The 13,050-nt window shown below is 37.5% G+C and overlaps 1 protein-coding gene across 1 annotated transcript; it reads right to left on the bottom strand.

Moving 5' to 3' along the window:
• Positions 1 to 5,737: 5,737 nt before the first annotated feature.
• On the bottom strand, positions 5,738 to 6,556 carry LOC147508689 (uncharacterized). The gene has a single exon (XM_086597530.1). The coding sequence runs from the start codon at positions 6,554 to 6,556 to the stop codon at positions 5,738 to 5,740; it is 819 nt and encodes a 272-aa protein (XP_086453656.1).
• Positions 6,557 to 13,050: the final 6,494 nt, after the last annotated feature.

The raw sequence follows: 13,050 nt of genomic DNA, 5'->3' as shown, positions 1-13,050 counted from the left end.
AGCGGACAAAATATTTTTGGAATTGATTGAGATGAAGGTCTACTTTTCCATATTGACCGTTTTTCCAATCTACAATAGATTATTATATTAGGAACAAATGGGAGCTCTTTGTTTCATTTATTGTAAGTGTGGTAGATGATCAATTGAATTGGTGGTGATTATGGGCCATATTGACAGTTCTCCAAGTGTTTGTAGGTATGCCTTTATGTCATTAATTTAATTTTTATCTGTAGTGTTTGAAGTTTAGAAAAGATATTACTATCAAGTCTATGAAAATTGAATCTTCCGAAAAGAGCCAATTCGTAGAAACACTATGTCAAAACAGCTGATTTAGGATGGCTTAGATCTGTCGAGATTGGTCAATCTCGATGGCTACTAACTATCTCATAAGCCATTGTTAAAAATGTCGTGGTATTTATTCTCGACGGTTAGTGGTTGTCCATTATTTGAAATACAAAGACAGCTACTAGCCGTCGAGAAATTAGTTTTGTGGACGGCTAATAGCCGTGGTTTAGGGTTTAAAACAACAGCTTCGCACTGTCTAGAGCTGCGTCCTGCTCGATCAAAACACGAAACTGAATAGTTTCAATCCCTTATTGCAGACGGCTAATGACAGTAGAGTATTTGAAAATCTAATTTATCGGATGCACCTGCTGCTTCAATATGATTGGCTACCCAAATAATTTAAATTCAAACTACACTATAATTAAGAAACCATAATCAAACTTAAATACCAAAACATCTTTATATTTATCATTCCATCCAAAATATTTACATTGCAATTCCATATACTATAAAACTTGAAGTCTGACAAAATACCAAAATATTTGAACTCGATCTTGTTGCTCAAGTATTCAATAATTAGCTAGAAACACTATCCAAAGACCAAAAAACAACTATGTACTTGGATTTACAAGGCATGTCAAAAGAAGATAAGTTTTTGTCGATTTAAAAGCTTCACCGATCAATGAAAAACCACGTAATTTTTTGGCCAAGTAATCACGTCACCAAGCACGATATCTCCAAGTCTTCCATCTCCTTCATACAACGGTGCAAAATCATCAAGTATCTCATCGATTCAGACATTATACGAACTTGGAGGTGTCGTTAAATTGGTGCAGACTTCTCCAAGTGCAACCACAGTCTTTGTTATGAAACTCTTCAAGTGACAAGTTGTAGATTGAGGTCGGATATTACGGGAATCATCACGAACTGGTGATTGTTGTATTTCCTAAAAAAAACAATGAAATTAATGTAGCGTTAGAGACTTTAAATAGCTTACTGAACACAAGAACCAAAAGCACTCAAGTTTGACCAATAGCATTATAAGCACAAGCATGCATAGATTTGTCTCACTTTTTAGAGTTCAATCATTGTTGAAATGATCTTCAGTATGCATTTCCGAAAGTTTGTCACTTAATGTTCACTATAATACATGGTAAGAAATGTTATCAGGAATATAACAGTTAGGATTGAGCTGTTGGCAGTTCATAACTATGGAAATTCAAAAAAATTGACAATGTCTCTACTTTCCTAGTGGAAATCTCTCGCCGACATTACAAATTACATACTTGGTAGTTTGGTAGGACACTAGGACGTCTCAATTGAGTAATTAGAGTTACGAAGCATGCGAGAAAACTCAACAAATATAGTTGTATCGGTGAAGTGATTAAGTGGCTAAACATTAGGAACCTGTAACGAACACATCTGATAATTTAGTGCAAAAGAACTACAGTATAGCTAGTTCAACAAAGAAATATTGTTAAAAGTAAAAAAGGAACAGAAACTAATACAATAATAGAAGTCATTTAAGATTTTGACCAATCCATCCATTAAATCCATAAATGCGATTTCCAATGAGTAAAGGCTAGTATAAGTCTCAGCAAAGATAGTATCATCATAATTGTATAGCTTGATATTTGTGTGCACTTCTAGGCTTCTAGCTAACTCATAATTTTGAGACACAAGAAGACGAACATTAAGTTCTTGTCATACAAAAAAGGGTGAATTCCTGTGAAAACACGTAGGTTAAGTTCCTCAAAGATCTTTTTTCCTTTATTGATTTAGAGGTATTTAAATAGGAATAGGAGATTACAACTGAGTTGAGAGATTCTCTCTACTTATCTATATCTCTACTTATCTAACGAGAACTGAATGAAAGAGTACAGAGTCCAACTCTTATCAAGTATTTTCCTGATTTGTTGGAGTGTACAGATATATTAATAGTCCCCCTCAAGGTGGAGCGTTCAAGGACTGAACGCACAGCTTGCCAATCAAATTGTCAAATTGATCTCTGCCCAATGGTTTTGTAAAATGTCATGAAGCACCTTTGGAATCGAAGATATAAATTGAGGAGCTAAAAGTTTGGACTGAATCTTCTCTCTAATGAAGTGACAATCAAGTTCTATGTGTTTACTGCACTCGTGAAAAACAGGGTTGTTGGCAATATGCGGTCGCGACTTTGTTATCAAGAAGAACATACTGATGGGAGATGGATGAGAAATTCCAAAATCACGTAACAAGTATTGTAACCACTGTAATTCACAAGTGAGAGTTGCCATAGCCCTATACTCAGCTTCGGCAGAAGAACGGGATATTGTGACTTGTTTCTTAGTTTTCCATGAAACAATATTAGATCCCAAAAAAGTACAATAACCAGTGGTTGATCGTCTAGTATCTGGGCATCCTGCCCAATCAGAGTCACAGTAACCACGTAATTGAAGTTTGCTAGAAGAGGATAAAAATATCCCTTTATCAAGAGAGCCTTTCAAATAGCTTAATCACTTTCGGTGAGCGTGCATCAAGATGTAGTAGCGAGGGGATTGCATAAACTGGCTTAGAATGTTAACTGAATAATTAATATTTGGGCGTGTCACCGTTAGATAAATAAGGCGGCCCACTAAGCGACGATATGTAGTCGGTTCAGGAAGCAATGTACCACTCTCTTTAGATAATCTGAGTTTCTGCTCCATAGGAAAATCAGCAACCCGTCCACCAAGAAAACCGGTATCTTTGAGAATGTCTAAAATATATTTCCTTTGAGAGATGAAAAGGCCCTTGTGTGAGTGAGCTACCTCAATGCCAAGGAAATATTTCAATTTCCCCAAGTCTTTGATGTAAAACTTTGCTTCGAGAAATTGTTTGAATTGTTTAATAGCATAGTCATCATTGCCAGTGATAATAATATCATCCACATAGACGAGAAGAAAAATCGAAGAACTGCCTTTATGATAAATGAAAAGAGAATAATCAGACTTGGATTGAGAAAAGCCTGCAGCAAGTAGTGTAGAAGAGAACTTGGCAAACCATTGGCGAGAAGCTTGTTTCAAACCATAAATTGATTTGTTGAGCTTACAAACACGAGTGTCCCCCTTTCGAGCAAAACCGGGTGGAAGTGTCATATAAACCTCTTCATGTAGATCACCTTGTAGAAAAGCATTGTTAACATCAAGTTGGTGTAGAGACCAACGTTTAACAGCTGCAATAGATAGTAAAACACGAACGGTGACCAATTTGGCAACTGGTGCGAAAGTATCATGGTAATCTAGCCCATGAATCTTAGTAAAGCCCTTAGCAACTAATCGTGCTTTAGGACGCTCAAGAGTACCGTCAGATTGATACTTGTTTCTGAAAACCCATTTGCAAGGGATTGCCTGTTTGTTGGGAGGGAGAGATATAAGTGTCCATGTGTTGTTCTTTTCCAGGGCTTCAATTTCCTTTGTCATAGCATCTTTCCATTGAGGTATTGTAACAGCTTGGGAATATGATTTTGGTTCATCTGTAGAACAAATAGTGGAAAGAAACGACTTGTGTGCAGCGGAAAAATTAACATTAGAAGTATATTGGTTAAGAGGATATGGTGTACCTTTCAACTTGGAGTTAGATGAAGAAGGGGAACATTCATGACTAGCTGTAGAGCATATGTAGTGCTTAACCAAATAAGGAGGAGGGCGCCGAATTCTTTCTATCTTATCAGGAGGTGGTGTACTGGTAGATGGAGAAGTTTGTGTGGAATTAGATGGTATAGTTGTTGGTGGAGCAGCCAAGGATGGACTGGTATTGGAAGTTTCAGTGACACGTGTATTTTGTGAAGGAGGTGTGGGGTAGGATTCATTGAGTAAAGGAATTGTGATTCCATAATTACTTGGGAGGGAATGTGGAATATCTGTTGGACTATCATCATATGAAGGATTGTCATCTAAGGATAATGGTAAAACAGGAGAGGATTGTATTGGTGATATGGGTATGTCACGAAAGGGGAAAATACCTTCATGAAAAGTAACATGGCGAGAAGTAGATATAGCATTAGTTGTAATGTCAAAAATGCGATAACCTTTTTGTGCATGTGGATAGCCAATAAACACCACAGGTTTAGCCCTCTGATCAAATTTATGTTGAATGTTATTATTGTGCATAAAACATAAGCTGCCGAAAACTCGTAAGCGAGAATAATCAGGTTTTGAACCAAACAAAATTTCTTGTGGGGATTTGTGTGATAAAAGAGGAGTTGGCAGTTTGTTAATGATGTATGTGGCTGTGAGAACGCATTCACCCCAGAATTTTAAAGGTAAATGTGCCTGAAATCGAAGAGCTCTAGCTACTTCAAGAAGATGACGGTGTTTCCGTTCTACAACCCCGTTTTGTTGGGGAGTTTAACGCAACTTCGTTGGTGAATGACACCATTGTCTAAAAAAAATATTTGCATATCTTTAGATAAAAATTCAGTTCCATTATCGGAACGTACACCTTGTATTGTTGGAAAATTTTCAGCACCGTTGTTAGAAAAAATACGATGTATGTGATGCTGAAATTGAGTGTGAACCATGGAAAAAAAAATATTGCAAAACTTGTTTTGTGTCAGATTTAAAATGCATAAGATAGAGCCAAGTGTAACGGCTAAAATCATCTACAATGGTTAAAAAATAACGAGAACCATTTAATGAAGGTTGAGAAAAGGGGCCCCATATATTGCAATGAATCAAAGCAAAAGGTCTAGTAGTATTAATTGAACTCAAAGGAAAAGATAAACGAGCTTGTTTTGCTTGAGGGCAAATATTACAAGTTTTATTTTCAGAACAAGAAATAAATGGAACCTTGTTAACTAGACGATGGAGAGTGCGATAAGAAACATGGCCAAGGCGCCAATGCCATAAATCAATGGTAGGTGGTTTGATGACGGCCATTGCTGAAGCTGCTTGAAAATAATACAAACCTTCATGAATGTTACCCTTCCCAATCGTCCTCTTCATTGATTGGTCCTGAAAAACACATTCGTGAGGAAAAAATGTTAATACACAATCATTTGATTTGGTAAGTTGGCTGACTGATAAAAGGTTAAACTTGAAAGATGAAATAAAGAAAACATTTTCAAGTTTAATGAATTGGGACAACTGTACAGTACCAACATGAGTTACAAATGCATTTGAGCCATCAGGAAGACCACCGGAAAAAGGATGTGGACATGGTTTGTAAGAGGAAAAAAGTGATAAACTATAACACATGTGATTAGAGGCTCCTGTATCAATAATCCACACTGAATTGGTGGGAACGGTAAGGGCAATGCCTGCTAGATTTGCATTGAAATCTGCACTACCTGAAGAAAGCATGGCAAGTAATTTGTTATACTGTTCCTTAGTGACGCTAGGAGTTGTGACCATTTCTTGTTCTTTGTTCTTTGTTGCGTTCTGGTGTACATCAGATTTCTTTGGAGGATAGCCATGGAGCTTGAAACAACGATCTATAGTGTGGTTATCTCTTCCACAATGATCGCAATGAAAACGTGGTTTTTGATTGCCATGATTGAAATGGTTTCCACGATGCGCGGGCTTTGCAGCAAGTCATTTATACGGAATAGGAGATGAAAAGAATGTATCTCTTGCTGTTTTTCTTCTTGACGAACAAGAGAGTAAATCTTGGTAATGGCAGGAAAGGGCTCCATGAGAAGTATTTGGCTGCGAAGTGGTTTGTACCTATCATGGAGACCTTGAAGAAATTTCATTACTCGATCGTCAAGGATTTGAACTGCAAGAAGCTTGCCATAACCACAAGTACATGGCTGAATTATAGCGAGAGAATCAAGTTCATTCCACAAGGACTTGAGCTTGGTAAAATAACCAGAGATAGACAAGTCATCTTGTTTTGTGTCTTTAATATATTCCTTAAGTTGAAAGACTAATGGAGCATTTGATTGAGAGTAGCGTTCCGCAAGGTCCTTCCAGATTTCTCTTGCAGATTCAGAGTATGCAATGCTTCCATGAATTTTAGGATTCACAAAATTGAGTATCCAGCAGGAAACAAGATCATTACATCGTTGCCATTGAAGAATTTCAGCAGCATCAGTTGGTTTGTCAATCGTACCATTAACAAAACCAAATTTGTTCTTCGCTTGTAAGGCCATAGTTATGGCACGAATCCATGTGTTGTAATTGTCACCTGATAAAGAAGGAGCAACCAACACAGTGGATGGATTGTCTGAGTGATGCACAAAAAAAGGACCATTTGAGGAAACCTGAGTTGCATTAGACACTGGTGTTCCAGGAGTTGGTGGTACATCCATTGAACAAAGTAAATAGGGAGGAAGCTAGAAAAAAAAGTGTTTTAACTTGAATAAAATTGTTGCTCCGATACCATGTGAAAACACGTAGGTTAAGTTCCTCAAAGATCTTTTTTCCTTTATTGATTTATAGGTATTTAAATAGGAATAGGAGATTACAACTGAGTTGAGATATTCTCTCTACTTATCTATATCTCTACTTATCTAACGAGAACTGAATGAAAGAGTACAGAGTCCAACTCTTATAAAGTATTTTCCTAGTTTGTTGGAGTGTACAGATATATTAATAATTCCTATTACGATTTAAGTTCAATCATGCCGTTAAACAATTCAGACGTCTTTATCCTGACATGGAAACAAGCAGAGAAACATGCAAGACAACAAGCATAAATAAAGGTTGAACTGCATGGAGAAAGAAGAATTTACTTACATCTTTTCTATATATGGCTCCCTGGAAATTCAACAAAGTTGGACGGTTCTCAAAACCTGACAAATCGTGGACAAAGGTTCTAATTACATGCTTGTAAGGAGAAATCACATCCTTCTCAACATTAGCAACAATTGGAGGATACCTTCCAAAGTCTGAAAGTATGAACATGGCAAGCCATAATTTTACTCTTGCATCTAACATGCTATTTGGATGATGCGCCATGACTACATGGTCTCGCCTAACCTTTTCCACTCCTCTTGAGAAGTCAAATACCTTACAAGCTTCTCTTGTAACATTTTATTTTGGCTCATCTTTTCGGGTGGCTTCACCTTTGAATGACGATTGTAGCTCAAGGAGGAAAAGTAGGGAACAAATATGGCATCAGCCTCACTTGAGTTGAGAACTCTTACGGCACTAGAACCACTATTCTGGTCACGAAAACTCGAAGAGAGAAGATCCAATGTGAGCCAAATTTGTTAATCTTCTTTGAGCAAGTATTTTTCCTTACAAGCATGTGACTGTCTTTTATAATTCGTAGGCAGGTTCAGACAAGAAAGTGCTCATTTTGTGTTAGCACCTGCATATTATACATACTTTCAAGGTTCTTGTTGTAGAGTATAGTCCACAAAATTCTCAGAGCAGACAATGTGTCGAAGGGTGTTGGTTATTGTTTATTGTTCCCCCAATTGTTTTCCAAAGCTAACTCACCTTTGGATGTAGTAGGTGGGAAAATCTGTTTGAGGGTATAGATGGCTGAAAACAAACAACAGACTATTACAAAGTAGATGATAGAGAAGTTGATCCTCAAGAAAGCCCAGGGGTGATATGTAAATCGACTAAGGTGTCTTTGAAAGTGTTTATGTATGATATGCCTCCCGAGTTCCATTTCGCTTTCCTAGATTAGAAAGCCCAAGGAGACAGTGTGTGGCCTGATATAAAAAAAAAAAAAAAATCCCTGATTACCCCGGGGGTCTAAATTTGCAGCACGGTATTGAATATTGGCTCACATTGGATCTTCTCTCTTCGAGTTTTCGTGACCAGAATAGTGGTTCTAGTGTCGTAAGAGTCCTCAACTCAAGTGAGGTTGATGTCATATTTGTTCCCTACTTTTCCTCCTTGAGCTACAATCGTCATTCAAAGGGTAAATGGCCATCTATACCCTGCTCGGGTAAATGGCCTAGAAATGAATAACCAATAAAGCCATGTTTTCTTAATCCATTCTTTCGTTCTATCATATACCCCCCACCTAATCTCTATATAGATAGATAGATAAATGAATAACCAATAAAGAGCACCAAAAAGATTAAAACAAAGAATGTCAGGCAAATCCAAAGACCATGTTGCTCCTACCAAAGCAAGAAAAGCTGCAAGAATAGCTGATCCAGCCCCGTATTCTTTCTTGAGTGAGTTCGGAATAGTAGGTCGGATACATAATAGATTATATTTGGAATGAAGGAACATAATATAAAAATGACTACTTGAGATCATTCTCAAGATGAATGCTATTTTCAAAATTAGTCTCTGCCAAGGTGCGCACGGACCAAGAACTTGACAAAAGGAGGAAAAGAAGAAGGGAACGAAAGCACCAGAAGCACATCTAGTTAGGAAAACCTCCAACACTAGCCTGTTTTAGAGAAAGAAGCATATGTTGTATCTAGCAAGCGTCTAGACTCGCCCTTGTGGGGCTATGACATGTTGCTCTTTCTCCTCAATGATAAACTGTTTTCATCTTATATGAAATTACTTGACCTTGCTTAATCTAGTGAGGTACCCTTCAAAAAAGGTGCAGAACGGGGAGCATTGACACATCGATTCTAGCGAATGAGGGAACTGACTCCAAGTATTCCTTCCATAGCCCCAAAAAGGCGAAGGAAGGAATACATTGAGAGGTTGTGACCGAGTGAACCAATGTGTTTTAACTTTCAGAAATATACATGAGTTCTTGACCTTCGGCTTTCTTAATTCTATTGTACTTGACTTAGGTTATTTACTCTTAGGCATAAAATAGTAGGAGTAATGATATACTTAGAGAGTCAATATCGATGTGTTAAGCAAATGCATATTTCAAATCAGAGTAGCTTAGCTTGCTTTTTTCTGAGTTCAATGTCAGCTTTCAAATTTGGGCTTTCGGATAGACTCAATGCCCGACACTCAAAATAGGAACATGACTAGCAACTGGTTGCCCAAGGGAAATTCACTTCTAAGCCAATCGAAAGGGTGTGGAAGCATTTCTATTCCTAAGAGTGATCTCTTAGAGTAACAATAGCTCTTTTGAGATACCCTTTCTATGGCCATTTCTCTTTAGTCAAAATCACTTTAGTCAAATAAGATGTATGTTGCTTCTTTTGTGAGCAAAGAGTTGGGGACAGTACGCTCTCGAGCAAAGAATGAAAGGCTAAAGCAAAGAAAGGGAACACGATACAAACAAAGTAAAGTTTGGTGCATGCAAACAAGCAGTTCTTCATGTCAGAGCAGAAAGAAATCTCTATGCATTAAGAGATGGTATTGATTGAGTTCAAACAGCCAAGTTTCGTTGCGTTAAAGCTCAGTTTATTTTCTTAAGTTAGTCCTAAATCATAATAAACTATGTTCAAGCTCAGGCCATACAGAACTATGTTGTAAGTATTCCTTCGACTAAATAGACCCTATCAAAACAAGAGAATTAGAATCGTTGTGTACTGTAGTTGGACAAATGATAAGAGTCTAACTAGAGTTGAGTCCCATACTCCAACTAGCATCCAAGGGAAAGATCCAGAAAAGACACCAAAGGATGAAAAGAAAAGTATGCCGACAAACAGTGATGTTATATGGGCTTCAATGTTATAGTCATGTGATTTAGTCAGGAGAATCTATTGTGTTATTCACATTAGAAGATCGAAGAAGACTGTTCTGACTTGCTGTAACAGGAACAACTCCCACTAACGAAAGCCAGACCCAAATATAACAAACTTCATTTGGTCGATGGACACAAGTTGTATAATGGAAGTCAGATGGCGTCCTCCTGATATTAGGTTTGTTAATGCCAAAACAAATAAAGTGCCTAAGTAAAAATATCATGGCTCTTGGCATCCAAGAAGCTTGGCATTAACACCAGGCACAATCACGTTCTCTGCCTTCCATCTAACATAATCAATGCGAGAGAACTTGGTGAAACCACATCCACTTCCTCCTAACTTAATAAGGGACATATGCTATGTTCATATTCTTAGTCTAGACATAATTAAATTAACAAATTATTACCTGAGATGCATTTCCAAGCCCTGAAGATTGTCGCTTAAGGTCTGCAACTTCATCCTCAAGTATCTTGCGAGCCTTGTCTGCTTCATCAAGTCTTGCCATGACTGCCTCATAACCTGACTCACTGCTTTCATGCGCTCTCTTCTCTCTTTGAGCAATCTCCTTATAAGGAGTTGAAGCATGGTAAATAGTCTTTGTGACACCACCACCTAGAGCACGAACACGTCCCCTTCCATCACGACCAATAACCTATTAAGCAAACAAAAGTTTAGGTAGAACTTTGAACAAAACCCATTTGCAAAACCAAAACAAGATGAGAAGCATCACACCATTGCAACGGGGTCATTGTTTAGATCCCTTTCCACTATGTCAGGCTCATTGCTAACAAGTTTGTTAATTTCCTCCTACAAAAGAAATCAAAGTCACCATTTCTTAAGTACGTAATACCTAGTCATACAAACATAAGCAATTACTATATAAATGTCTCGTTGTCTCTTACAAGAGATTGCTTCGTTTCAAAATTGATGCAACTCCCATCTCTCCTCGTATGGATGGCCACATATCCTTCTGTCCTTGAAACCTCACTAGTTGGGCTATTTTTTTTTCTGTAACATATTAAACGAATGTGTAGATAAAGAGTAATAATAGTTGAGTGCATACGATAATTTTATAGCATTAAATAGATGTTTACCAACTGCTCAATAACTGGAACTGCTCCCATTCTACCAGTTGTATGTGGGTTCTTCATTTGTTCCCTTGCTAACTTTCCATTGAATCGCTTGGTTTTATCCTCTTCTATTGAGCAGATGTCGACGAATGCCTCCATTCTTCCTTTTTCACCTTGACAGGAACATTTCTTTTTCGCTCTGCATCTGTCGGAAATTTATCATACACCTGACGAAGTTAATATTTTTTCTGCTTCCAAGCTGTATTAAGCTTACGAAAAGTGCATTCTTTTCGGATGAGTGGAAGATCAATTTCTTCCTGTAAATTGGACATGTCAAAATCATTAGTAATTAAACAAATTTGGATACAATACAAATTAAAATGTTTACTGAAATAAAATCAGGTGGAGTGACTTGCACTTACCAATACATTCTTCCACAAAGCATCCTTTGTTAATTTTGGAACCTCTGCCCAGTCCTTGTACATAGGTGGGCAGTGTGTCCTAGCCACCTGCCCGACTATAGTGGCATACTTTGCTCGATATTGTCCAGTAGCTTGTCCATCATCAATAAACTCCACTTGGAATCTTGAACCTAAGTGGATTAATTAGCAACCGATTAAGTACAAATAGGATGTAGAAAAGCTTCACTACTAGAAAAATGACAATAGATAGCTATAAACTCTAGCTACTTGTAGTCCAAAATGTCTAACGAAGCTATCTGATTACTACAAGTGTGGGCATTGTAATAAAGATGTTCTAATCAGGGATGCCGTGAATTGCCAGGATTGCTAAGGTTTTTTTCACAAAAGGCACACTACATAAGTTTGGGGGACAAAGTGATGTTTCTTAGCCACACTACATCTGTGCTTGTACCTGCAAGATTGAAAGGGATAGAGAACAGAATTTATCTTCTGAAACTACATGGGCAAGACAATGTGTATTATTCTTTGGCGTCAGGCAGCTATAGTTATTTTGGGAGCAGAGATCCTTGTGCAAAGTGGATTGACTCAAGTGAAATTTTCGACTGCACTTTTGTCTTAGCTGCAAATGTTTCTACGTGATGTTGCTGTAATTCTTTACATAATACTTGAAACCTGAACTCCTCTGGTTGTATTTTGACTTTCTATTGGGTCTTTTATTTTTCTACTTAAACTTCGGTGCTGGGCTAAAGTCAACTACCTATAGTTTTGTGTTCTGTAGTATTTGATTAAGAATTTTGAGTTCTGTAATTCTGTTGCATTCTTATCTTCCTCCATAGCATTCAAGTTAACTCTGCACTGCTCAAGTGAAATTTTGTTAGTCTTTGTACCTGTAAATAAGCCCATTACTGTTTTAAGTTGGATCTATCAGAGAATAAATGGGTCAGAGTGGAAAGTTTGAGGGACAAGGTGGTGTTTCTTAGCATACTACATCATGCTAGTTCCTGCTGGAGAAGATGCATGTCACCAGAAATAGTGAAAGCTGCAGACACAGGGCCAGTGCAAAAGGAATTCCTCTCAAGTGAGTTTCTATGAGTGTAAGATGGACCTATAGGCTAATTCTGCCATGAAAGAATCATTTAATGAGGTCGAGATAACATTATAACAATCCTTGCCACACATATGGAGGAGGACCTGAATCTGGAAAATTTTAGTTTGGTTTCAGAGGGATCAGTCCACAACTGTGTTACCTCAGGATGTTTGACCTCAATGGAGTGGATTCCAGATAGGGGAGCAAGACAAAGTTTTCTTGATTTTCAAGGAGGGCAGTTCGAAGGACTGGGAACTATGTAGCATTGACACTCCATACTTCAAAACATTTTGTGAGATGTATCTGACACACGGATCTATTCATTTTTCGCATGCTGCCAAACTTACGTTATTAAATAAAAAATTAATAATCAAATAAAAAATGTTACTTTACCTTTTGGTTTTGTCGTCGTCTCACTTGCTTCAGATTCATTTGCTTCAAATCCACTTGCTTCAAATGCTTCTGACATGACTTCTTTTTACCTAAATATAAAGTTCAACAAAATGGTTAAAATCTAAGGCAACGAAATTAAACAAAACATGGAATAGATGTAGCATGTATCATATGTTGCACCACTCGAAGAAAAAACTAAAAACAGAAAAACCCACTAGACTGAGAACACCCAAGATGTTCAAGCCATACTGTTTAACTCAC

The sequence above is a fragment of the Coptis chinensis genome, chromosome 3 (genome assembly GCF_015680905.1).
Source record: "Coptis chinensis isolate HL-2020 chromosome 3, ASM1568090v1, whole genome shotgun sequence".
In the NCBI taxonomy this organism is placed as follows: Eukaryota; Viridiplantae; Streptophyta; class Magnoliopsida; order Ranunculales; family Ranunculaceae; genus Coptis; species Coptis chinensis.
The sequence above is the reverse complement of the archived record's forward strand: the minus strand, read 5'-3'. Positions and strand labels throughout refer to the sequence as shown.